The sequence below is a fragment of the Lutjanus erythropterus genome, chromosome 24 (assembly GCF_056507025.1).
Source record: "Lutjanus erythropterus isolate fLutEry1 chromosome 24, fLutEry1.hap2, whole genome shotgun sequence".
Classification (NCBI taxonomy): domain Eukaryota; kingdom Metazoa; phylum Chordata; class Actinopteri; order Lutjaniformes; family Lutjanidae; genus Lutjanus; species Lutjanus erythropterus.
Window position 1 is genome coordinate 12,388,370 of NC_139340.1, and position 27,717 is coordinate 12,416,086.

Sequence of the window (27,717 nt, forward strand, 5' to 3'; positions counted from 1 at the left end):
TAAGAAAGCGAATAAATGTGTTTTTGAAAATGTTGAACCACTTCTTTTAAGTGCAAATACAATGTACATTTTAAAATGAAAAAGTTTCAACACAGGGCATTTTTATACAGGACATTCCCAAGTGGTTTAACCCGGCAAAACATAACCAGGATACTCTAAAAACCAGACCATATGTACATGCAAATACACTCATTATAGAATGTAAACATTAGTTTTGTGTCCCAACAGAGATTTAATTCAGGGCTAGTGGTCTGTGAAAATTTGTAGTTCAGCAGAAATGTAGGATCAAGTGTTTTTTAAGTGTTAACCATAGTAGGGACAAAAAAATCAGGATCTTTCAGCCTCTACTGCCATAATGACCTTTTTTTTTTTTTTAATTTGTCTCTCAAGTCCTCAATACTTAATGGAGCAATACTAAAGAACTGCAGTAGCCCTTTAATTAGTATTTCAAAATTTCAGCACTTAAAGTATTCCCATAACTCTGGACTCTCGGTTCCTTCCAACTTTCCTTCCGAATTTTACATATCTGTGCTTTAATAAAAATTGTTTGTGTCATGTTTGACAATAAACAAATCATTGCCACATAAATATTGAGACATTAGTGTAAGTATTACAAACAAATCTGGCAGCTTACTGACTGAGCCTCCGCAGTGCATTTTACTTCCTTATGTCATCAAATAAAAACACTCCAGGGATTAGAAAAATAGCATTTGACAGCACCACTGTAGTAAACACTCAGGCTGCAGCTGTGGACTAATTGGCTGTCAGCACTAAGCCGGGATCCATTGTGTATCGACGACGAGAGCCAATCGCCACTTGAATCACATCTCCACGGTATCCACTGGGAGTCCGCTGGCTGCCTGGCTTCCTGGAGCGCAGGGCAGCAGGGAGACCTGCGTGTGTGGCGACCCGCTGTGGCTGATGGAGCCGTGATGCTGCCTGCGCCGACTGGGGAGGTGCCGAGTCAGCCTCCACCTCCTCCACCTCCTCTGAATCTCGTGCTGCACCTGAAATGTGACAGATCAAACATCCACAGCTTACTTTCAGAACCATATGCATCGGCTTTAATTGTCCAAGCGGTTCTTACCTCTCCGTTCATGAAGCAGTAGAGCACAGCCACCACAAAACCCTGAGACACATGGGGAGAGAAAGGGCAGTGAGCGTAGCTTTGAGTTGATTGGACGTTCTGTTTCTCAGACATAAATCCCATTTTACCTGTGTGGATGACAGCGCCAGCTCGGTGAAGGTCCATATCTTAAACAGCGGGCCTCTGATTTCAACAGGTAAGAAAACAAACAGGATGTAATGCAGACCGAACAGAGCCACCAGGAAGAACGTGGATTTGATCAGCCTCCTGGAGAAAGAAAAAGACAGTGTTTTTACTCATTAAAAATGTCACAGCACTCAGAATTACTTTCCAGTTACTTATCATGTGATCACTACTCACTTGTACTGGCTGAATTCGTTCCTCTGTGCGTCTGACATTCTCAGTTTGCCCACCAGTATCCTCAAAATGCCCAAGAAAAAGACGAGATTCATCTGAAATGGTTTAAAACCTGCGTTATGCCTTTTTTTTTTTGTCATACAAGTAGTTTGGCATTTTAGGAAACGTTCACATTCTTGCTGAGAGCCACATTGATCCCACTCTCACATATATGTGCTAATTATGAAGCTGCAGCAGGTTATCTTAGGAAAAACTATCTTGGAAAGCTGATATTGTTTTATTTATTTATTTTTTTTACCTTTGGACAGAGCTAGGCTAGCTGTTTCCCCCTGTTTCCAGTCTTTATGCTAAGCTAAGCTTACCAGCTCCTTGTGTTTCCCAAAATATCAAACTATTTTTCAGTAATGTTTAAAAAAATAATTAATTAAGTAAAAGAAAAGGTTCTTACAGATATCGTCAGAAGAACTGGCACTCGAAGTATCCACCAAATCCACGCATGTGTCCTGGTTTCCCAACAGCTGCAGCAATGACATAAAGACTTATTTTAACATCATACATATTGATAATCTCATAACATATAAATAAGAGAAACAGATTTTTAGCTCTCTTACCCGATGTTTTCATAAAAATACTTTGCACATCCCCAGGAGACAATGATAATCAGTGGTATACCTGTGTGATGAAATGCACTGCAAGTCAGTATTTGCTTGAAGAAGTGTAAGAGTGTGAAGCAAAGAGAAAAACCAAAGTAAAAACTTTGATTTTTGTTCACCAGTGTCCTTACCCCAGCTCAGGATGATGTACCAGGCGAGGTGTTTCTTCAGGGAGAAGAAGGAGCGGCTCACCAGGGTGAAGAGGAAGTGACCCTCCACCAACAGCCAGCTGTAGTTTGCCAGGATGGAGTAGTTGGAAAACATCAGCACAACCTTACAGGCCACCTGCCACACAAATGAGAAGGTGAGGAAAAATAACACTCTTCTGTACACAGTCAAAAATTAGCTTTTTGTTGATTCCACACAATAATATTAATATTTTTTGACAACCTTACTACTTTATCTTTAGTGCAAAATGGCAAAATTTTGCTGACATGCTAAACTAAGATGTTAGCATTGTCATTATGACCATCATCATCATTGGTCCTTCCATGCATCCATACCGGGTAGTTATCACAGTGGTAGAACTTTTCATCATTAAACAGCAGATAGTCTCTGATGAAGATGAAGATGGCCCTCAGGATGAAGGAGATAAACATCTGGATGTGAATGTAGTTCCTGGTGCAGTGCAGCTTTCTGAAGAAATATTAGCATTCACAGTCAAAGGTTAACGTATAATCATCAGGTTCAGCTGTGATTCGATCTGTGATATGTCATTTGACAAATGTCTTTGTGGCTGAAGGAGGGCGAAAGGGATGAGAAAACATGTCTCACACCTGAACAGACAGAAGATGGTGATGGCGATGGTGAGAGTGATGAGAGAGACTGTGTATCCAGCTGTGTACATGGTCTTCACGTAGGAGAAATACAAATGGGAATCTGAGGACTGAACAAACAGCATGATTTAACAATATATCTAACACACTAACATCGGTAAAACAGCCCGTGTGCACCAGTGCAGCGGCTTGAGAGGCCTAAGTGAAAGTTTTTGGCTCATAGTGGAAAGTTATTGCCAGTATTTTCTCACTATATATCCTGTATTTCAGACTATGATAAAGGTCAAATGTTAAAATGCTAATGCAAAAGCAAAATTAGTGCTTTTGTGCTGAATGGTTATACTTTATATTGCATTAACTACACATGCTGTATGCATATTAGTTACCACTGACCTCTCCAACGAAGTGGAGTGTCTCATTGAAGGTGTAGCTACATGCGTCTTCATATGGGACCAGCAGGTCTGTCCAGCCATTGGCAGTGCAGTTGCGGTGCACTTTACCTGCAAAGTAGCAATAAAATCCTGTCTGTCACTGTTCTTACAGACAGAACAACAAATAAACCCTGGAAATTTATGTCTCACGAGGTTGTTTTCCCTGCTGGTCAGGTGTGTAGATCTGTGTCCACAAACCTGAACTTACTGGACAGTAAAAAGATGCAAAACAATTGCTTTCCCTCTTCAGGTGCTTAAATAAACCTCCGGTTCTTCAAATAAATTATTACGACATCTCTCATCCTTATCTCCCAGTATAAAGTTAGCACTCCATTGTGTTACCTGGTCTCTGTGTACACAAGTGTTTTATGGCTGAATGTTTGGATAGAGACCCTGAGACGGAGAAGCTTTCTCAGTTCCTTGTAAAACAGACTAGTTTCCTGGCAAATAATTAACCAGTGTAATGTGGTGTGAGGTAACTGTTGTCTGCATGCGAGTACATGTGTCATGTCTCACTTTCCGAGCTGAAAATCTCATGGTTCGGACATGGCTGAGAGACAGTTTCCCCAGGAGACGCAGGTGGCCAGCAGTTCAGCTGATCCCACATTCCCTTACAGTGCACACTGGTGTTGTTTTCTGATGGATATAATGACAATAAAAAGTCAGTGACTAATAAAAATTATATCTCTGATTTGATGTTTGAATTTCAGGATTATCACTGCTGAATTATAGTCAATAATTAAAATAAATAAATGAATAAATAGGGCGATTAAATTGATACTTTACTTTTATTTATTTCAGGGGACTTTAATTTTCCAATGACACATTTATGTCCCAGCTTTTTTTTTTTATTATCCATTTGTTATATGCAAGATAAAGGCATATGGTTATCCCACCGATCCACATGCCAGTGTTGGGTGTAATTAAAATAAAAGTCTACAGAAATAAAGAAATTTGGAATTATGAAATAAATCATCCTGAAATAAATTAAATAAGTAATTTGAAAAGCATATTTTTAAGATAAAAGCCTATTTATTTATGTATTTATTTTTATTTAACTATTGAGTCATTTATTTATATTAACATGTATTTATATATGTATTGTCCCATTTATTTATTTCATGGCCTTATTTATTTTATTTAATACTGACTAAAAAGACATCCCATGCTAGATTAATCTTGATCTTTCAATATAAATTCATTCTGTCAAATACAAGTTTTGTGGATTTCAGGGTGCAGTATATCATGTGGCCACTAGGTGTCATTAGAGCATTGCATAAAATATTTTATAGGTTAAAAAGCCTTAATTCAAATATTTGTTTCATTTCTTAGATCATCGACATTTTTTCAGTGTAAATATGAACTGAGCAGTGACTCTTGATTTATTCTGTATTTTTTATAAGCCTAGGATAAGACAGTAGGAATAAAACAGAAATAATTTTACTCACCTGTTGCTTCGTGTGTTAAAAACAGCAGATCTTGCAAGCACCTTTCCTCCTCCTTCACAAGATTAACATGAGAATAACACCCTGAAGACCATTTTGCCTGCACAAAAAAAAAGATAATAAGATAATAATGCACTCGCTCTTAAGATTTTTCACAGATTTAATTTAAACATACATTTTCTCACCTGTGGCAAAAGTAACACTCCAACAAGTCCAACTTTTTTCATTGTGTCCGGCAGGTTCTTTTTTCCCCCGCTATCAAGATAGGTGCCTGCGTCCTCACCTCATATCTGATTAAAAGCATTCTGCCATGCAGCAGATATATGAGGTCAGAAAATCAAACATAGGCCCGCTCAGAGTGACGATAATTATGTACAGTGTTCTTCAGGACAATCTGATAAACCAAGGTAAATAAAGCAAAATTGTAACTTCCTATCTTGGCTTTCAAAATAAAGTAAATGGCGCGCTTAAATATGGCATAAATTCAAGTATATTAATTTACGGAGCATTAGCAAAAAACGTCAAATTATGCGGTGTATTTTCACTGCACATATTCAGAAAAAAAATAAAGCGAGCAATACATACAACAATGTGTTTATAGGAGATGCTTTTATTTTGAAGGTATAGTGGCCAGCTTCTGGTCGTATTCCGGTGAATTGACAAAGTTGAATTTCGCTCGCAGCCAACAAATCGTATTTGCCCACAGGTCGCTGGTCCCGCCCCCGTCAGCGCACCAGTGTCACTATGGTAACGACAGTGTTTGAGAGTGCGGTCCTTTCTATCAACAAAGGAGAAAGATGTCTAAATGAAATGATTCTGATACGAAAACAGATTAAATATGGCTGATTTAACTGAGCAACTTAAGGCAACCCGCTGTCTAAAACTTAAGTAAGTTCTGAAGCTCCACTGTTAACTATTTGACATGAGAAGTTGAGAAAACTGTTGCTATGAAGCCTCTGCTTAAGTTAACGATAGTTAAATTAAGCTAATAGCTAACAACATCTGAGTTTTTGCTGATGTTAGCTTCCTTGGTTCCGTTATATTCAGGTCAAACAGAGTCAATTTGCTGCTATTGTACATGTTGGCTCACTGGAAAGTCCCTGCGACACTAAATAAAACGGGACCTTAATTAGTATCATTGGTAACACCTGTGTTTACTATTTCATATCAATATGGCTGGTGTGAAAAGGGCCTAATAGAGCAACATGATAACAGAAGATGTAGTCCCTTTATAATATTATTGTACATAACAGTTAATGATATCTTTCTCTTATCTTTTAGGCCATTTACATTTGCGAATGAAGTATCAACAACATAAGATAAAGAGATTTGAAATAAAGTATTATACAATCAGTTTCATTCTTATAAAATACTTTGTGTTTTCTAAATGACCAGTTGAATCAGTCAGCATCTTAAAGAAATATTCTATAGCTAACCAAAATAATTTTATACACAGGTAGTCATAAAATACATGACAGACAGTCTCAGTGTCATTATTGCAAATCACATGTTTTTCTATCAATCTCTGAATCTTGATAGCAACTATGAAGGCTAAAACACTATATCTTACTTGGTAGTCTTAAAAGTGATGCAGACACCAGTTGCATACATATGTATAAATATGTAACTCCATATGAAAACATGATTTACTTCTTTTTAGAAATTAAATTGAATCCAGTCATCAAATTTTGCAGAGGTGAAGGGGTTGTAATACCACTACTGCACATTCTCTGCACGTTCATATTAACAGTATGACAGTGAATTTGTAAAAGCATATGAATAAATTTAAACACTCAAGTGAATTCAGTGTATTAACTCTACAAATAACCTGCTGTCCTTCCATGTCTTTGCTCCTGTATTCGGATTATAAATTCATAGGTTTACTAACGTAATATTTCCCAACATGCCGCTCTCTCCTTGATTGTCCTCCAGCCTTCTGTCATATCTCTCATGAGCAGCCAGAGCTGACCTTTTGCCAGGATGGAGGTGGCCCTCTCTGCCCCGCAGATACTCCCGGAGCCTCTCAGGAGGGGGACTCCTCTGCCTCTGAGCCAGCTGGTGGAGGAGAGCAGGAGCAGAGCCAACATTCCCAATCATCTACTGGAATCAAGTACATATTAAGCACAAACTCTGAAACCCTCTGATAGTGTGCATTAATGCTGTTTATTAGACTGCAAGTAAAGGTAGAAGATCTAGTTCCTTTAGTTGTGTAACAGAAAATGAACAAGGGTGCTGTGTCTCTTTTGTCAGTTTACATTGCTGCTTATTTTGGGTTAGTTGAATCATATGTATAGAACACCTCTTTACAGGTGTGAAAAGCCTGCATTCAAACAGCTTTCTGTTATGCAAAAAGCCTAATTCTTTTTTTCTTCCCTCATAGAAATCTATGCCAGACTGAAAAGCAACAGCCTGATCCAAGCAGAGCCCCCAGAGCTTCACTTCAGTGGGTTTGAGCTAGAGAAGGATTACATAAAGATTGTGGTGAGGAAAATACTGCCCAGATTTGAATATTCTTGGATTTTTTTACCATTAGTTTTTTACTGTGCTACTCACAGGCCAAATTGGACAGACAATTTACTTATTTTAGTTCAGTAGAACAATAGACAGTGATTTGTCTGATGCTCTTTTGATGTGCGATGTGGATGAGATTGGGCTCCACTGTGGCAGGAATTTATATGCATCATATCCATATGTTGGACTGCTGATGCATGTTGGTGCTACTGAAGTTTCAAAGTGTCCATGAGCAAAACACTCTCAAGGTATCTGATGGACCTGCTACAACATATGTCTTTGAAGACAGACTCAGGTCTTAGGTCTCTTAGTTCTCCTTGATGGTAAGCTTTTTCCATCTGGAGTACTTCTTTGTCACCACGGCTGAGTGTAGCATCCAAGGCTTTACGCAGGGACACTGGTGGGTTGTGCAGTAGCAATGGCAGAATTTACAATCAGTGTGTGCTGAAATGGTGAGGAGGAACAAGTGAAATTGCTTATCCAGTGCTGCACATGAGTGTACAGTGTATAGATGTCTTGTTTACGATTCAGATTCAGACAGCTTTATTGATCTCAAGAAGGACTATTCATTTGCAGCTTATTCAGTCTATATACACAACTCAAAAACTCACTGGCAAAGTGCATGTCAGAGGCAACAGATCAACATATAAAGACCAATACAAGGAAACAACAGTAAATGCAAGTATAGTTCTTAATAATATCGTTGTTTAAAAGGATGCAACAGAGGGGGTGAGCATTAATTTTATTTATTTATTTATTCATTTATTTTTCAGTTGCTCGATCAAGTCTTGCCTGAGGTCAATTTTTACTTGCCCCTGTACAAATTATTTATTAGCAATTATCAAATAACATCAATGACTAAGGTTAACTGTTATATTTAAACTAGGGATGCAACATCTCTAAAATAGTGAGAAATGTCCATTCAAGCTTTCAGAGCCCAGGGTGAAGTCTTTAAATGCCTCATTTTGTCCATTTTAAACCCAAAGATGTTCGGTTTATTGTGATACTAAAGAAAGGCAGAAAATCTCCATCTTTGAAAGACTGAGAATGGTATTTTCTGACATTTTTGTGAGTGAGTTGCCAGATTTACTTGCCTGACATGGTATTTTACTTGCCCTGGTGAGTGGGCAATGCTTATAGTTGAGTGCTGTCGTATTTAATAATAATAAAAATAAATGTAGAAAGCATTTAAGTAATTGTAAAAATCCTGTCCCATTAAAAAATTGGCTCTTTTCGTTTCCATGGAGGATAAATTTGATTTAATTGAATGGGCACTGATTTTTCACCCTATTTGCGTGATGAGGAAGCACTGCAGACTGGATGTAAGCATCCAGAATATGGAAATGGATTTCTCAAGTGCACATGATTGGATGGAAATGAATTTATTCTTTTCTCTCCTCCTTCCTCTCCCTCAGAAACTAATCAACATCTCATCTGAAGTCATGAATATTCATATCATTCCCACCCAAACCAAGCACTTCCAAACATCTTACACCAAAAAGGTATTTTTTGTTCCTTCATTACAAATTGCTGACCTGAATATAATATTATGACTCCACTTGTCCATTAATGCAATCAGTGTTTGTTTCTGACGATTCCACCTTGCCTTATCTGTTTTCTCTCAAGTATCGACTCATCCCAGGCCTCGCCTATACAGTGAAGGTCAGATTCTGTCCCGACGAATGGCGTTACTTCTATGACTGTGTTCGGGTTCACTGCAAGGTTAGTAGCTCACATGTCACTGTTTGACTTGGAGTCAGCTGCAGTCAACTAATACTGTTTGGGGGAAATAAATAAAAAAAAAAGCCGTCATATGTCATAGTCTTCTGGCAGTTATAATCACAATTAATAGTTGGATTCTAAAACTGTTTATTTACATAATGAACACCTAGATATTTGTACTCAAATGTCAAAAATGGTCTGAGAAATCTACAGAAAGAATTGGAGTCTGGAAAAGTCTAGAATTTCTAAATAATGAGATGTGTAGGAACCCTGGTCTCATAAACAACCAGAGGAACAATTCTTAATTGTTTTTACTTATCTCTTTTGATGATGCATTCCCTTGTTTACTTGAGTCTTCTCTTATCTCTGATATTCTCTTTCACCCTCTTCATATTTCCTCTCTCTATTTCTTGCTCATTCAACCTGACTCCGTCCTTTCCAAGGGGGAAGAGAACCTGTTAATTCCAGTTCATGCTTACCCTGTCATCGATGACCTGGACATCCCTCCTCGCGTTGACCTATCAGCCGTACCACTTGGACAAAGGTGTGTGTGTGTACCGTACAGTATGTGTGTACTGGGATCTTCAATGGACTATTTTTTGACCTCGTGTCTGCCTCAGGGCTTGCCTGTCTCTTTGTATTCTTCCATACAGCCAACCATGCTTCCTTTCACCCGCTGGTGTTAAATCATAGAAAAAAAACCAACATCTAATTTCTTTTTTCCACCTGTCTCTAGAGTTCATCATGCTATTCCTCTGAGATGCAGCTGTCCCATCGACTTTGAGTTTCAGGTGTACGTTATTCAGCCCCATGAGGCTTTCTCCATCCATCCCCTTTCAGGTACGGACTCGTGAAATTATTTAACACAAAAGGTGGTGCATTTACTTGCAGTGACATGATTTCTACTGTACATTTTGTAGCCGATGTTTTTTAATGCCAGTGTGACAACATGGTTCTTATTCAGCCTACTAAATTAAGAACATAACCCATCTGGAAAGCTGCGTTCTCTCAAAAGCTTGGACTGGTATGTTTTGTGTATTAAACAAGTCACAACAGAACATGAGGGATGCCTCCTGTTTCCACACACTGACACTAAGCAGTATTCATGGTCTGGGAAGCATCATAACACATGGCGGAACCAGCACTTGGGATTTGAATTACAGCTGCAGCTTTACTCTGTACAAACCTGGAGTGAGAAGAAGAAGAGATACAAATTAGTTTCTTATTTTGGATGTGCTTTTTATGTTTTTTTTTTTCTCTTTGCATAGACAATAAGTCATGGCCATGTTACAACATCTAATAGTAGTATAGTATAGTAATAGTAATAGTAGTAATAAGTAAGGGGCATTACAAACACTAACAACCATCCACCCCCTTTTGTTTTTGTTTTTTTCTGTTCTTCCAGGTGTGATACCAGCCAATGATGAAGTGCAGATCATCGTGACCTTCAGTCCTTTCCAATATGAGACTTCTCAGGTCACCATCCAGCTGGTCATCTCACAGTTCAACACCAAACCCTTCCTCTGCACCATCACTGGGAGCTGCGCCCCTCATCTGGCTGTCCTCAGGTAATTAGAGCAGCTGATTGATGAACATGTTTAAAGCTAAAATTGCCAGCTATGTAACATATCAAGATTTTAGGTCTTCTTTCTAGACTCACCACCGGCATTAAAGGTGCACAGATAGCGCAGATACCAGTATCGCCACTGACTCCACCTTAGCTGAGCAGGAGCCAGCAGAAATTATTTATTTAAGGGTGGTGGTGATGTGTTTTTCCTCTATTGTAGTACGCCTTATCTTGATCATACTATGATATCTTGTCTTGCGTAATCATACTCACTTCACAAGTTCACAGACATTCTCTGGGTTTTATTGACACTCTGTAAGAAATCTTTAGCGAAAATAGAATCAGACAGACATCTTGCTGTTGCTTATTCTTTCTGTCCAGTAATGATAACAGCTCTCAGGTTGTATGTTCAACCTAACTACGCAATTAGGTGGTTCATTTGAGGGTAAAAGCATGCACCAAACTGGATTAAGAGAAAATGGCCTTGTGTGCTGATTACAAGTTCCCATTTGTTTTTGTTTTTTTCAGCCAGTGTAAAACCTAATGTTTAATTCTGTTCCCATGAGAAAGAGGGTGCTATCCATCACACAGCAGTGGCTCCATCCACTGCACTGTCTTGGTGTTATCTCGGCCGAAAGTTAATAATTCATGAAAATAGCTTGGTAGCTGGTGCAGTGATATCAAGATGGATATGCCTCCCGATGGATGTTTAGCATATAAAACATTCCCCCTCTGTTTGTTGTTCCCCGCGGTGGAACCAAATAAAAGATGAGATATGTGCAAGTAAAAGATGAAGAAATATATGCTCGAGCCAATGTTTTTCCAGCTTGAACCAATGTCAGACACTTGCTCGTTGCCGGGTGAGATGGACGCTATTCCTAAAATAAACAGTGATGATGATTTTAATATCTTGAATGACTTTGCTTCCGTGTTGCATTTTCCATGAATCTAATCAATTTAATGCGGTCTAGTACAACAGGTGCGCAGTAAAGCTACACGTTGTAAATCTTTGTGACACCTCTAATGTGAAGCTGATGTTGACACTGTGACAGAGAAGTGTTGAGTCAACTTTGTGGTCATTTAAAGGGATAGTTTTTGAAGAGGGGTTGTATGAGGTACTTATCCATAGTCGGTCGACACAGCAAAACGTATTTTATCCACCTAAAAAAAGGCCCACATACAGACACAAGGCATTCATTTATCCTTATATAGCTGTATAGCAAGATTTTTATGTAGTTCCTCCTTTTGTACTCAAAGTGAACACATAAAAATCACATATAATATGGACAAAATAATGAAGGTCGAACTTCCACTTACATTTGAGGTATTGTATTTGGGAAAATTAAATATACCATTTACAAGATTTGGGGATAAATATATGTTTAAGACAATGTTGATTGCAAGCAAAAAGGCGATCACCAGAAGATGGTTGAGGACAGAGGTACCTACAGTTGACGACTGGGTTAATGTAATACATGATATATATGTGATGGAGAGGATGACATTCTCTCTTAGATTACAACAGGACAAATTCAAGAAACTATGGAAAAATTGGATTGAGTATATAACTCCAATTAGATCAGACTTTATTTGATAAAGTATTTAAATTAAAATACCCCTTGGTTCACAGCTACAGATGTTGAAATGTTCTGTGTGTTTTGTTTTTTTTAGGTATACTGGTAACAGTTTTTTTTGTTTTGTTTTTGGTTTTTATGACCAAGATTTGAATATGATTATTAGGATAGAGTACAAGGAGAATAGTACTACACATGAGAATTAGAATTGATCTGATTTTATTTTGCACATATTCATTTCTTTTTCTTATTTTTGATCTGATGTTTGAAGGCTATTTTTTAACCATCATTGTCAATAATTTTATTTTATTAGTATATTATATGAAAGCAAAGACAAATACTGTACCAGTTGTTTGCTATATGTCTTAATCTTTCAATAAAAAAGAAAATGGAAAAAAAAAAATCACATATAAGAGATAAACAAAATAAAAATATATACAACTATTTCTCACAGAGGAGTGGTAAGAATGAATTAAGCAGTGCCACAACCTGAGGGAAGATGTGCTGTAGTCTGGTGGTACAGTAGCAGATATTTACAAATGTAAAACAAGTGTTAATCCATCAGAAGTAACTTTATGTACTTATTTTTCTGCATGATAGTGATCTGGGAACGCAGTTGAGTCATGGAGATGCAGCGCCTGCAGAGAGCAAAAGACCTTCACCTGTCACCCAAGTGCCTCCTCGAACTAAAACCAAATACAGGTCAACCAAAGAGGCTGACAAGTCAAAGGTAGTGTATGTGTTTTCTCTTTTCCTTAAATGTAAAATGAAATGCAGTGAAGCAGTGGTTGGTGGGTGCTCATTGAAGGGGTTAATGACTTCATTCTTATGCTGAAAATAGTTATGAGAAGCTCTCTCGCTCCTTCATGAAAAATGTAAAGGTCTTTATATAAGTACAGTGTAAGATGTGCTTATTAGTCTTTTACTTCAATTAATTCATTTTCACTTTTCATTTTTGATTAAGGAGACGAGCAAAGAAAGAACCTCATTTTCTTTTAACAGGTTTTTTTTTTTTATTATTATATGCAGCTTTTTTCTCCCCAGTCTGAAAACTGTTTCATTTGGGAACATTTTTAGTTTTGGTTCCACATTTGTCTTTTTCTTTTGTTCGGGTAAAACCATCAATCCAAAACACTGGATTGAACTGTACTTTAGTGCATTCTTTTGTTGATAATCCCCTGCAGTGGTTTGTGTTATAATTCATTTCTTGCTGTATTGCTTTGCCTGTTCTCTAGACATTGAGAGATCAGGCTGGCGTTCAGTCTGGACCGAAGCCTCCAGTGGATGTCTGTACCCCTGCAGGGGTGGCCAAGATGCTCATCAAAGACACCAATAAATTCACCTCTAAAGACCTGAAAGAAGGTAGATGTCACCCAATGATCAGATGCTCTTTCAGCTGTTGTGGAGTTTATGTGATTTACTGTACATGTCACCTTAGCAAAGCTGTTACTTGTACGAAGGTCCTGTTATATTTTCCATTTGCACAGTATCTTTTCCAGCTAGTTGCCATGAAGCGAATTGTATTTCATGTCAAAGTATGTCTCATGTCTTATTATTTTGCTGGTATCCCCTTCACTTCAGCCATATCCTGTGGCAGTATGGTTGGTCCGCAGAACAGGAAGATGAAGGAGGCCCTCTTCATGAAAAAGGTTCAACAAAACGTGAAGGAGGAGCAAGCCAACCACAACAGATGGTGGGTCAAACTGCACTTATTAATACTAACAATTTAGATAAAGTCATATATAGAATTCAAGAAAAGGCAAAATATTGGTGAAGATGCGATTTTTGCTTTTGCCCAATGTTGAAGACATTCTGGGAAAGATAATATTCTGTGACCAAGCCGTCCTCTAACAACCTGACCAATTGGTTCAGACTTTTAAGCTCTGGTTCTCAGAGGTTTGCACTTTTTCCTTTGGGCACCGACTTTCAAAAGTCACTGAATTTCATAAGGACCGAATACACAACCTGCAGATTCTAAACAGTCCTCCTACAACTTGAGTGATTGAATCAAATAGCTGTAGACAGATTCTCAGAGGTTTTCACTTTCTGAACCTGAGCTCTTGGATCAGACGACTGTTTCTCAGAGCTTTTCACTTTTTTCTTTGGACGGCGCCCTTCAAAATTCACTGAGCCTCATAAGAGTCAAACACACAACCTTAGAACTTCGTCACAGTCTTAAATTATCCCGAGCTACTGGACCAGACAGTTGAGCTTAGTTTCTTCAAGCTTTTCACTCTCTCTGTTGGACACAGGCCTCAAAATTCACCTTCACGCTTCAAACAGTGCTCTACCTTCTTTCAGAGACACTTTAACTCTTTCTTAGAGATTTTCATTCTTTCTTTTGGACAACAGCTTTCAAAGTTGACTATATCAACTGAGAATTAAAGGCCATGACTTTAAACCTTCCAAGCAGGGAAGTATATAAGAAATATGTTTTGTTTTTTGAGCTGGGTTATATTGTCACATACTGTCTTTTTTCAGTATATCGCTTGTTTTTTGTTTTGTTTTTTTCAAGATGACAGCCTAATTAAAATATATGTGCATTTCATTCAGGCAAGTTCATCTTGGTAAGGACCCCGTGTCAGACCACACCAGGAAGCAGGTAGCGGAGGAGCGAGAGATCACACTACATGAATACATGGTAAGATTTTCACTCACTGTGAACAGAGAGAAACAGTCTGCCCATTGCTACACGTACAGTGAGTTGATTTACAGAATGGTTTATCTAGAGCCCAAAACTGAGACAACCGCATCGCCATCCTATTTTTATTATTCTCTGCCTTACTTTGATTTGGGAGATGATTATGCTCAAAGTTTTAGAAATGTTTTTTTTTTTGCATTTGTTTACACTTGGGCAAAATGGCACCATTAAAAGTGGCTGTTAGCAGTTCCTGTTTGCAGTGTACCTATGGATGTACAGACAACAATGATCTCTGGGTCACTTTGATACTAAAGAAAACTTAAAAATGTGATGATTCTCATGCAAGTTCTGGTGTTAAAGGGGCGTTTTTTTTTTCTATGATTCTATAAGCAGATTCCTGGAAGTTTATTTGTTATACGCATCGGTGATAATGATATCCTTCCTCCCTGAAAGTGTTAGTCACACTGAATCTAAAAATATGTGTATCATGTCCTTGTGTTCAGATTTGACTGAGTTATGACTCACAGAAGGAGTGTCAATTTTGATGCAAATTGCAGCAATCTGGCAGTAAGGGTTTTAAAGTACCTTAATTGCCTCTATGAACTGTGTGTTACAGCCACTGCTGCAGCTTTGACTGTGTTGGTGAGTGAACCCAATCAGGAGGGCCTCACAGTTTGAAAACCTCTGATTTAAAGGGATAGTTGTGATTATTTAATGTGAGGTTGTGTGAGGTATTTATCGATGCAGTAGATGGTGGACGTCACGCCACCTGTTCGGAGAAACAAAGACACCAACACAGAAGCAAAGCAATGTACTGCTGCAGACAGGGTCAGCAACAAAACGTATTTTAGACACAAAGATTTCCACCTTAAAAAACTCAATGGAGTGGTTAGGTGACTAAAATACCTTTTGTTGCTGACCCTGTCCACAGCAGTACATTGGTTAGCTTCTGCTAGTCCTCTCTGTGTCTCCAAACTGGAGGCTTGCTGACCGTTTTCTACAGTAAGTAAAACACTGATTACTGAGCACCTCTTATAACCCCGCTTCGTTTGAACTATCACTTGAACCGTTGCTCAATGGCTGCCTTCTGGTCCTTTAGAGTCAGCTTTTGTGAACAAATAGTTGGAAGGAATGAAAATCCTGCAGGAAGTTTTAGTCAGAAAGTATTATCTTATATAGTGAGTACAGAGCAATCTGTGTGGATCCAATCCTGATCATCTTAATTACTGCTTGTAGTAGAACATATTTTTTTGGCTTTGTTGCAGTAGACCTTTTCAAGTCCCCCGTTTGAGTTTGTTTTCCCATCTCATTCAGCATGACATTTACTGGACGTGTGGGCAGCTCATCGCTTATGCTAGACAAGACATGCATGCAAATGCCATAACACGATGCAGTTGTAGCGTTATTAGCTCCACACTGTGATTTTCATGCCGCCTCTATGATTGATTTTACAGAGAGTCACAGTGGAAATGTGCAGACTCAGCCAAAGTAACATCAGTTTTGAAATATGTCTGTGTGTGTATGTGAGAGAGGTTACTCACAAAAAGTTATTCGAACAGTTGACAGAACTCTCACAGACACTTAACAGCACTTCCTCCCCATCTCCTCTCCACCTGCTCTGTTTATAATGCACAAATGCGTCCTCCTCCATGTACGCTTTTCTTTTACAGATTCAAATCACCTCACTTTGGTGTTTTATAGGAACTTTTATGAGAGGAAAAGCTGCTATCTTCTTTGTAGGTCCTCTTTGGAATTTTAACTGCAAGTCTGAACTTTAATAACTTGCCACGTGAACCGTCCTGCTCTTTTGCCTCTGTCAATGTTTTTGCCAAATTATTTTGTGTTGCCTTGATCTGTCATTCTGCTAAACAAATAAGACCTTCATCCACAGCATCAGTAGTCATGGCTGCTGAGGTTTCACAGAATTAAGACATATCCCATCAGCTTATTACCTGCTGTGACAAAGAGGATGTTGACTCTTCAGTCAAGGCACTGTTAGTGTAGATGATAAGCATGGAACTTTTTTTTTTCTGTTGACCTTGCACTATCTGTCACTGTCAGAACAGCATCTGCTTTCACTGTTATACAATTTACCAATGTCCCTTTGTACTGTAGCATTTAATAGTAGATTCCTTGCCAAATCTGACAGTGTGACGCACTATACTGTGCATGGGGAAGGAGCGTAAATCCTTAAAACTGTATGTGACAAAAGGGAAGCAATGCAATAATAAGACTGTGGTAGCAGAAGTTGTCTCTTATTTGATAGTGAGCTACTTTATGTAAAACTAGCTAATAGCCTTTAGCTGAAAGCACAGCTCTCACAGAGCAGCTAGCATGGCTGTGGACTTTGAAATGACCTGAGACTGTAGACCTTAATCATGCTGTGCTGATTTTGTTGAAGGTAAAAAGGGGAGATTTAAGACAGGAAGAAGACTTTGCTGCAGGACCACCTAAACTCTCCTCCAGACGAGTACTTTGTGAAGCTGGACAGGTAAACCTGGACTGTGTTGTGTTGTGTTGTGTTTACTCATCTCCCAGGCTGGTTCAGAACTTTCACATTTTCTGATAAAATGAAACCTTTCTCTCCGTGGTCTTCGCCTAAATGAGCGATTCTTAAGCTTTTTCTGGCCTTCAGAAGCTGTGTAAAACTTCACAACCCCCACCCCATAATTTGTTATCAGTCATTAGCAATGACAAGGGAAGCAACAAATAAATAAGGATCCAAGTTGAATTTTAGGGAAATGAAGGTCAGCACTGCAGCATCAGCAAACTCTTGTTTGTTTATTTTCCCTATATATATCGTTTCACTCCATATTTTCCCCCTTGTCATCCAGGCACCCCTGCAGTGGCTCTAAGCCCCTCCAGGTGGGGCCTCCCCACAGTTTGAGAACCACTGACTGAAATTTATGTTGTTGCTTACGGCCCCTTCTGCAGTTTAATTCAATCTGACTTTCACATTAACAGTCCTACTATCTTTTTCCATTTAAATACTCGATGCTGAGACCTCATGAAATTTCACTCTATGGTCCTTTTCATATGCAGTCAATGTAAGAAAGCCAAGCGAGCATATGAAAGTCAGCTATAAATGTCTTTTCTAACCTCATCTAGGTCCACGAGGGAGCCCCATCCTTCCAGTTTTGCTCCAGTTATCGGTGGGACCTGGGACAAAGAACCCTCACACTGTTCCAGCAGGCAGCACGCAAGGTACACACATCTAAGTACTGTACAGTCACTGAGGTACATGTGCAAATGCACACATGCATGAACATTTCCTTGGATGCACAAATACATACATACATCACTCACACTTTCCTCTTCCCTGAGGAGAGAGGCTAGTGTCCCTGCGGTCCTGTCCCTTTAGTGCAGCCATGTGTAAACTCCTCACACTAAGTGTATAATATTCTTTACAGTCAATTTTCCTGGGTACGGTCCTTTCCAGTAAGTTGAGTAATCTTACATGGCCTCTTAAAGCCACAGGAAGAGCCGAGACCACCTCTCTTTTTCTAGCAACAAGTAAAAGTAGTTATTTGGTTTTTTTCTCATGGAAAAGTTAGGAAAAGTTGGAATTGGAAGGAATTTTGGTATAAAATTGACATTTATCTAGTTTCTAACTGTGAGTAATTGGGCATAACGAATCATTGTAATGGATGTTTTGATTAAGCAATTACAAAACAAGTCAATCAAGCTTTTTCTCAAGTGCCCAATTGGTGCTACACATGTGCGGCTCCAGAAAAAAGTTTGTCACAAAACGCAGATGCAGCTGCGTTGTGTACAGCAAGTTGGAGAGTTGGAGTTAGATCTTGTGTTTTATGACAAAATCTGACAATTTTGAATTGGAATATGTCTCAAGACTGTGTGCTTCATGTTTGATGGAAGGTTAAGGTGACGAGATTTGAGTTTTTGTTCTAATCATCTTTAAGTATCTTCTTCACAGCGTGCTGTATATTCCCATGATGTCCATGAATATTATTACAGTGAGCCAAGTGATAGTTGATAGGTTTCTTAAGTGTATAAATGATTATCCCATACCACTTACATATTAGTTAGTCCTAATTTTGACGATGAAAGCACAGATTAGTTGAACAATACTAGGTAGAGAGAAGTCTGAAAAGTCGAAGGGTGTGCAGTAAAGTTGTGAAATCTCTCTGTGATACCTCTCCTGGGATTAGTGGAGGTGGATGTTAAAGTCCAGTAACACCATGTCCTCTTCTCTCTCTCTTCCAGGTAGTGATCCGATGTCGCATGAACCACAGACTGACCTGTCTGAAGACACTGTCAGACAGTATGAAGAACCCGCCCTCGGCAAAGAAAGGTTTTGATTATCCTGTGATCTTCTCATTCAGGAGTAATCTCGTTATGCCATGTCAGGAAAGCATGCTTAATTGAATTTATTCCTAGAGAGGGAAAAATTGAAATGAAACCCCCTTTGGTTATTATGAGTTTATGTATGAGAACATACATGCATGCCTGAGGGATGGGGCTATTTCTGGTGCATTTAGTCATGCATTTCCCACTGACCCGAACAAATAATGAAATGTAGACGTTAACTTTTGCCATCTATTAATTGTTTCCATTCAGTTAAAAAGGACATGACTTCTGAGCTTGAGATCTCGCCAGACAGAGTCTTTCCAGTTACTTTCCCTGTTTTCCCTCTTGAAGATGACCCTCTGGTGAGTATGTGACATAACCAAAGTGTAAAAATTACAGCCTTACTGCACTTTACAATATTACATAACAATATAGTTCAGGTACCAATGAAGAGTGAGTGTTGGCTGTTGTCATCCACATGGACCAATTTTCATTCATAATTTCCTTCGAAAGGTGTCTTTGATCTAACTGCGGAGGAATCTCGGTTTCTCACACTTTGATTAAATCCTCCATTTTCCCGATGTGCTGCAGAGAAAAGGCCGCGGTGTTCAATTGGACAAATAAAGCTATTTGTCTCCTTGATATTTCTAGGCTCCCAGTAATTTGGAGGCAGTGCCTGTGGATCCTATTGATGTGACTGTCACAACACATACTCCTTTCTTCAAGCTTCAAGTAGGTATTTGGTCATCTAAACATCACAATCATATAACAGCAATTATTTACCTTGCAGCAGTGGTGGAAAGTAATAATGTGCACACTTGTATTTGAGACCATATACTTCCACTTTCATGTCAGAAAGAAATACTGCACTTGTTAGTCATACACTAATACATACTAATACTGTTATATTTATCTGGCTGCTTAATTTTACTGCTTAATATCAAGACATTACATTAAAAAAAAAAACACGATAAGCTTATAAAGTACAATACATTGTTAAAAACTAAACTAGTGGCACTGTTTACCAATTTCTTGGCTTATAACCCTGTGCCCTGTTGTTTGTAGTTCCACCAAAGACACTTTTCCTCTCCAAACTTCTCACATGGTTTCATTTCAATAACTGTTCTTGCCCTTAAGAGGTCAACTTCAATATGTTGGGAAGAAAAACAAAACAAAGATAATTAGCCCAGAAGCCAGATGAATCTGCCAAGCTCGTGTTTTCATTTGCTCTGGTGCATTTTTAATTAGTCTGGCGATGGCAGGCTAAAAGATTAGTGAAATATGAACACAAATTTGTATAACAATACTTTGTTTTCCCTTCTTCATAATCATTTCACATCATACACTGCAGAAGTATCTTTTGATTCTTTGAAGAGGCCCGATCCCTAATCTGGCAACCACTTCCTTGCCTACTAAAGTGCACCACCTGTAGTAGTTCAAAGTAGTTTGACTGGCTACGGTTGTAAAATGTTGTTTACACATTGTTGCATCATTGTTAACAGTCTAATAATGTAATTTTTAATAATATATCAACCACAGGTGCAATTTTCATGTAGAAAATGTACTTTTATCTTTTATACTGTAAGTACTTTTTATTGATAACGCTTCTTTAAATTTTCTTATATAGGATTTTGAATGCTGCATTTGTGAAATTTATTTTGTTGTAATGGTACTATTACCTAAGTAAATAATCTGAGTATTTCCTCCGCCACCTTTTCGCAGGTATAATTAATAGAAAATATGACAATGTTAGAATACAGTACAGTACAGTGCATGAATTCTGCTTATCTGATCACACATTTCATCAATCTAAATGTGTGAGCTTGTCTTCGCATGTCTGTATGAAATGAATGTGGTATTATTTTATCTTAAAGAGACTAAGAAGAAGCCTTGTGGCTTTACACTTAAAACTGTGTTCAATTCATCTACTACATGGCAATATGCCCTAAATCCAATTGTAATAATGGAGCTCTGTGGGTGCCTCATCTCTGTTGATGGCAATCTATAAGTCAGCCTGCAAGCCATTACTCTGTTTCTATGTTCTGGTGTATTAGAGGCATATTATTGGTTGGTTTTGTTTTGTCACTCTAGGTTCCTCAGCATGATAAGCTTATGGGATACCAACCTGTGTCAGCCTGGGAGGCTTTTAGCTCCTATATCCCCACCACTTTGGCCAGACCCCTTCGCACTGGAGCTCCGGTAACTATGCAGCACCTATTCATTCATAACATAACATAACATTTCTTTGATTTTTAACATTTCTCTCACTGTGTTGTCACTTTTCAGGATGAGCTGGTGCCCAGTGAGCTCGGAGCCCAGTTTCCCACAAGAGCGGAGCCCGAAACCTTGGAGGAGCAGCGGCATGAAAATGCAGAGGAGGGTGTCAGTCTCACATTCAAGTTCCCTGAAGCTCTGCTAAAACCTCTTACAGCAAACCCACTCAGAATCTTTGTAAGGCTGATTTTCTGCACAGGATGCATGATGAATATAAATATGACAGCGTATTTAAACTTCTTTTGTTCCTGTGTTTATCACATTGTGTGCTTTAGAACCCAGCTCCAGGCGTGCAGGCTTACAAAGTCACCCCTAAATACCTGGAGACTGACCCGGAGTTCCACCTCTGCCCTCTGCCCAGGTAACAACAGCACGTTTATAAATAAATATAATTAACTGTCATTCTATAGACCCTGAAAGTTCTTCCCTTATGCAGCTATACAGCCCTTGAGAGCAATGTGTGTGGCAAGACACACACTCAGAAGAAGTTTCTGGACCGCAAGGTAATTTCTTTTCTTTGCAGTTTATGAGTTTCTTTGGAATGCTTTTAGTCTAATCCGAAAAGCACTTGAACCAAGTATCATATTTATTATTTTAGAGGCATTTTGTAGCCGGACTGAAGCGCCTGTTAATTAAAACCGGCATTTTTGAAATATGAGCAATCCCCTCCTGTTGTATATCTGATTGGACTGATGCAAATGTGGCTTATTTTCTCTTCACTGGCCACAGGAGGTGATCACAGGGCTCATGACATGGAAGAACTTCAATTCAGTTACCATGAACTGTCTGTCCAAACAGCCCTCTCTCACCAGTGACAGTGCTGTGCGCAGGTAGGTCATAATTAAACTAGACTGTACCAGTTCCTCCAGTATTTCTCGTCTAATTCAGTGAACAAGGCAGTACGGATGCCTTCATATTGACAGCAGCCACCTAGAAGTTAAAAGAGAGGGTACATTCATCCAGATGTTCCCATGCTCCACCAATGTGGGTCCAGAAACTACTCAGAAATGTTTACATAGAGTGGAGAGTGGTTGTTGTTTACTTCCACTGTCCATATCTTTCCCGTCCCTGGAAGAATTTGAACTCATGACCCTGCAGTAGCAAGACGCATAATGACTTCATTATAGTCTCTCTGGATTTTTAGCATGGTCAGATGTCGCGTTTTCATGCAAAATAATTATACAGTATAGTCTGAATTTCACTCGTGGGTCAAACTGATAATAATTTTGAGTTTCTTCATGGGCAGATCCATCATTTATTTATTTATTTTTGAGGTTTCGTATCATTCTCTAGCTTCTGAGCATTCAAATGTGAACAATCAGATTTTCTGTTTCTGTTTGTTTATGGCTTGATTGAAACAGTTTTAACATATCAGAAAACTGTCAGGCTTCTTATTTGCAGTTTATATCTGTAACATGCTTCGTTTGTTTCTTTAATGAACATATTTTCTTTTTCAAATGCCATTTTCCCAAGCCCTTGTAAAAACATTCTCACCCGCGACCTGACATGGGTTTCTTCATGACGATGCTGCTTCATATAAACTATGGAGAGTTGAGGGGATGGAGGAGTAGGCATCAGCACTGTAACCTACATCACCATTACATTTTCATTTGAAAAACTCCTTTGAACACTAATTCTAACAACATATTTAACATACAAGACTCGCGTCCCTTGAGACCCCAAGAATAAACTGCATTACGAAACAACCATCATAGCAAAATGTTAACTTATTTCTTCTCGAAACATTAGTTATGTAATTAGTGTCTTCTGAAGAAAAAAAAACATTATTATTTTAAGGAAAGTTAATAATAAAGTTATTTGCATATTGTTTAAAACAAGAATATACAGAGCACAGGAGGAAATACGTGTCTGCTGCATCTGTCTCCTCCAAAATGACTTACAGAGTTCCCCTACCCCCCTGATAGTGTTTGATTCTTTAAATTAGAAACCATAGTAAACATGAACTCAGTACTGTCAATGGATGGACCTACTCTGTCTTTGAACACGACACAAGTACAGCTGGGTGCACAAGTTCATTGAAAAAAGTCATAAAAACTTGGAGTGATACATGAATAAATAAATAATAAAGCACCTGTGAGGTAGTTTACCTCTGAGGTCCAATTAGCATTTGATAAAGATATTAATAAGAAAGCTGTGCAGTAGGTGTGTTCCTCTTGTATTCAACACTTCTTCTTTTGTAAAATGGCCCCTAAAGTTGCATTTCCAAAATCGGTCTTGAGTGTTGAGATGTTTTAGAGCCTGTGATTTCATCAAAACACTGACAAAAATGCATATTTTCACTTTACTGCTATGCAAATGACCACATTTCAGTTTTGGATTGAAGTAATGTGCGTTGAAATCACTGCAGTAACTTTTTTTTTTAAAGAAAATATGATTTTAGTGTTATACTAAATATATATAATTTGGATTAATAGATAGAAACTTATTCTCCTTCCTGTGGCACTGTTATATACATGAAGTGAAACACTTTCTGTGTGTGCAGAATCTAGGTCATATGAAGGCAAAGAGCCCCGCACACTGTCTTCACTTACACTGTGAAATAATGATTTATTCAGTCTTTAGTCTAAATGGACAGTGAATAAATTATGATATTTTGATGTAGTGTATTAGTGAACGCAGCATGGGGCTCTCCCATGTGTTCCACTCGCTGTATGCTTCTCCATATACCCCTGTCACAACAAATCCCATTCAGGTATGCAAAACACTCTTTCTGCCCCTTTTCAGAAAAATCATCTCATGTACGTTGTAATTTGTCTTGCACGATAGAAATTTAAAGTTGCAGAGCTAATGAAGCGATGTTCCCCGCGAGATCTGAAACTATTTCAAGTCTATATTTGACAAGATGTCTAAGTAATCTGGGCAACCACTGTTCACATGATTTAGTGGGTCTGAATTCTGCTTTGCTGCAGCTCTCTCTCTCTCTCCTCACCTTTCTGTCTACTTCCTATTCCTCCTCACCTTCCCTGTGTTACATAATCAGATGGCCAGCATAGCAAAGTATTCTCTTTATGCCTGTCAGCACTGATCTGCAGGATAACTGAAGATATATTCTTCTTTTTTCATGCGAGAAATGATTTTTCCCCCCCAGCCTCCCTGCTCAGTCTTATTAATTCTCTATTGCTGCCTCTCAGGTTACATTCACAGTGTCTCCAGTTATCTAACAAAGACAAACAATATGATTTACGTCAGGTGGCCATAATCAGAGAGGACAGATAGAGCTAATAAACTTGACAACAACTTGTCAGCGGGAGAAAGAGAGACGTATGAGTTTTTCCTCACATATCATGTGTGAATTATATAAAAAAAAAGGATTTCCAACTCAATACGACAGAACCACACAGGGTCATAAAACTGCAACTTAATTTTAATTCCTCTGCAGCTGGTGGCACCAGAATTCCAGAATAGGGATGAACCCAAAAGCAAACCTGTGGCTTGTCAGTGTTTTAATTCTGTTTTGCCCGTAAGTGGTATCAACTTTCAGTCGGGAGTGCTTTTATCACTCCTGTTCAAACTGAGATACCAAACAACCCGAAGCGGTCTTTTCATCTAAAGTAAGATGGAGTAGATATCTGACCATTATCTTGATTTGGTAATGTGTGGTCTGGCTCTTGGGGGGAAAAAAGCAGTGTGTGTGTCCTCTATAGGTCCGTGGACTACAACACAGATATACTTCCACTCAAAGCACCTCCTCCCCTCGCTGGCCCCCCTGATGATCCGGCACCACTAATGGACAAACCGTAAGCACATACAGCATCGATATCTATTGATTATCTTGTTGGAAGCTTTTTCTGACGGGGTTCGAGTAAGAATGCTTTCATGCTCCTACTGTGTGTTTGTCCGTGTGCAGGTGTGAGGGCTCAGGAGTCCAGCTAACGCCAGAGATGATAAGAGCACAGTTCTTGTCAGGGGTGGCTCTGGTCTCCAATAGCAACCTCACCAGAGGAACGACAGCCAGGTGAGTCTACTGGCACAATGTGTATGTTACAATGATAAAGAGAGCGGAGATGCTAGAGAACATTTTAGACGTACAATGAATGCATATTTACACAGAGGAAGAACTTCCTATGCAATAAATAGCATGAATGTTTAAGTACAGCCACATAAACACACATACATATGACAGATAGTGCTTCTTAGGATGAGCTATAAACATGTTGTACTTGTAGTTTTAAGAGGGGAAGTCCTCAGGATAAACCAAACATGAAGTTAATGAATGTGCAAATTGTGTACCTGCAGTTCCTTTCAACAAAAGCTTCCTGGGAGCAGGAACATGCTGCATTATGCTTCTTTTTCACGGCAGCGAAACATAAACTATTTACATAATTATCTTTGAAAATTAATCCAGATTGTGTCTGATTGAGGTTTCAACCTTGTACAATTCTAGCAAAAAGGGTGCACTTTATACGACCTTAATTTATTCACCTTATATATTAATAACATGCATTTTTATCACATAAAGTCATCATGTACATCATAATATTATCATCATATATCACAAATATATGATGCTGTTATCAAGGTAATTTATTTAGTGTTCTATAATGCAGAATTGCATGACTTAAATAAGTTGTACTCCTTCATGCTGCACACACAAAGAACATATACACAGATAATTAAATTTAGAATATAATAGAATAAAGAATAAAATAAATTAAAATAAAAGAATGCAGTTTATACATATACACGTAAACACACAAGAAATAATTCTTTAGTGTTTTTTATTTTAATACATTTTATTTACTTATATTGTTATTTCTGGGAATTGATTGCCTCAATTTTTAAACCCTGTTAGACAGACATCTCATATTTTTAATACTGTTTAGTTTTGCTTTTGAACTACAGTCTTTGTCTCTTATGCTATTATGTTATGCACAGATTCGTTAAGTTTATTTCTTAATGTTTTTTATGTCCTGTATTTATGTCTTGCACAGTTTAGTGTCCTCCTGTTTTAGTGCTGCACCGTAGCCTCCTGGTAAACAGCATTACATCCCTCATGTATACTTGTGTATGGATAGGTTGACAACAGAGATATATTTATGATGTGGCAGAGGTTGCTTTAATTTGAAACTGCAGTGAGGGACTCTTTTTTTAATCAAATTTTGACAAATTATTTTACGATGTAGTGGGAATTACTTTAAAATGAAAACTGCAATTAAAAAGGTGATGATATTTTTTATTTTAATGTTGCATTTTATGTGTTTTTATGATTATTTCTGGGAATTGATTAAATTCCATTGTTTTTAATTCTCTCGGACAGACATTTTATCATATTTTGATGATGTGGCAGAGATTGCTTTAATTTGAAACACTGATTTTCTGAAAACGTAATGCTGCAGTTTAATGTGTTTTCATCACATGTTCCTAGGAAGTTATTGGATTTCAAAAAGACATTTTATCATATTATGACATTAATACAGTTGTGGCAAGGATACTTTAATTTAAAACTGAAATGTAGAACATTTTTTTCATTAAATTGTAATGCTGCAATTAAGTTAGGACTAAAATCAACACTATTGCTTATTGAAGCTTAAATTGAATGGGGTTTGGATGCCAATCAGTCCTTTGAACCAGTTTTATTTCCTCAGTTCTTCCACCTGTAATGTTAAATTGCTCTGTCACAGGCAGCAGAGGGAGCTTCAGATGGAGGCGACCTGCAGGTCTGAGTCCAACCAGATGAGAAAAAGAGTGACGAGCAGGCTGAAGCAACTCAAAGTCACTGACGGAACTTCTCATGCACCAGCAGAGGACTGTGAATAGGCAAAACACCCTCCTACTCCCACACAAACACACACACACACGCACACACACTCTTCCAGAAATGCACAAAAACCTCCAAATAGGCTCTGTGCATATTCACACATGAATAAACCCAATCTCACGACTACAAATAAGCATTATACCCATCCTACTCACCCATGCGAGACTCTAAACATTGTCTGCTCTGCCACTTCTGTAAAATAAAACCTGGTTACTTTCTCGCCCACCGGTAAGCCTCCCTCCCACCCACTCAAAATTACCAGTAAGCTCTCCTCCTGTGCACTTACAAAGCCTGGAAATTCGTTATCCCTCCACCCACACAGATCCATATATAAGCACAGCTACAGTATATTCTAACAAGCTACATCACATCACTGACAACTGCATCCGGTTAAAAATGATAATTTTGCACTTTTATACTGTAGTTTATGGTGTCATAGAAGAAACAGTGACAAAAACAAAAGATTTATTACTGTTAAATTGTATAATGATGCTAACGACAATGTCATATTTGATCTTGGGTGACTGTTAAACATGATTTAGCTGGGTTTTTTTTAATTAAAATGTCATTTGCCTGCTTTCCACCGCTATAA

The 27,717-nt window shown here is 38.4% G+C and overlaps 2 protein-coding genes across 2 annotated transcripts; one reads left to right on the plus strand and one right to left on the minus strand.

Annotated features, from left to right (window-relative positions):
• On the minus strand, positions 1–4,991 carry LOC146304805 (vasoactive intestinal polypeptide receptor-like). Its single transcript, XM_084713921.1, has 13 exons — positions 4,935–4,991; positions 4,753–4,849; positions 3,821–3,940; positions 3,267–3,373; positions 2,874–2,983; positions 2,601–2,733; positions 2,229–2,382; positions 2,056–2,116; positions 1,893–1,962; positions 1,448–1,539; positions 1,216–1,354; positions 1,088–1,129; positions 1–1,007 (listed from the first exon to the last, which is right to left on the minus strand). Exons 1-13 carry the CDS (start codon positions 4,974–4,976, stop codon positions 822–824), a joined length of 1,353 nt encoding a protein of 450 aa, XP_084570047.1. The 5' UTR covers positions 4,977–4,991; the 3' UTR covers positions 1–821.
• Positions 2,262–27,717, plus strand: cfap221 (cilia and flagella associated protein 221). Its single transcript, XM_084713920.1, is given in 25 exon segments — positions 2,262–2,401; positions 6,682–6,859; positions 7,130–7,230; positions 8,676–8,762; positions 8,887–8,982; positions 9,426–9,526; positions 9,719–9,822; positions 10,388–10,550; positions 12,724–12,853; positions 13,359–13,485; positions 13,705–13,816; positions 14,677–14,764; positions 17,166–17,255; positions 17,873–17,968; positions 18,989–19,076; positions 19,343–19,434; positions 19,724–19,804; positions 21,164–21,271; positions 21,359–21,523; positions 21,622–21,707; positions 21,783–21,849; positions 22,076–22,176; positions 25,012–25,104; positions 25,215–25,322; positions 26,989–27,717. Coding segments are annotated over 24 exon segments (2,754 nt in total). The 5' UTR covers positions 2,262–2,401; positions 6,682–6,729; the 3' UTR covers positions 27,329–27,717.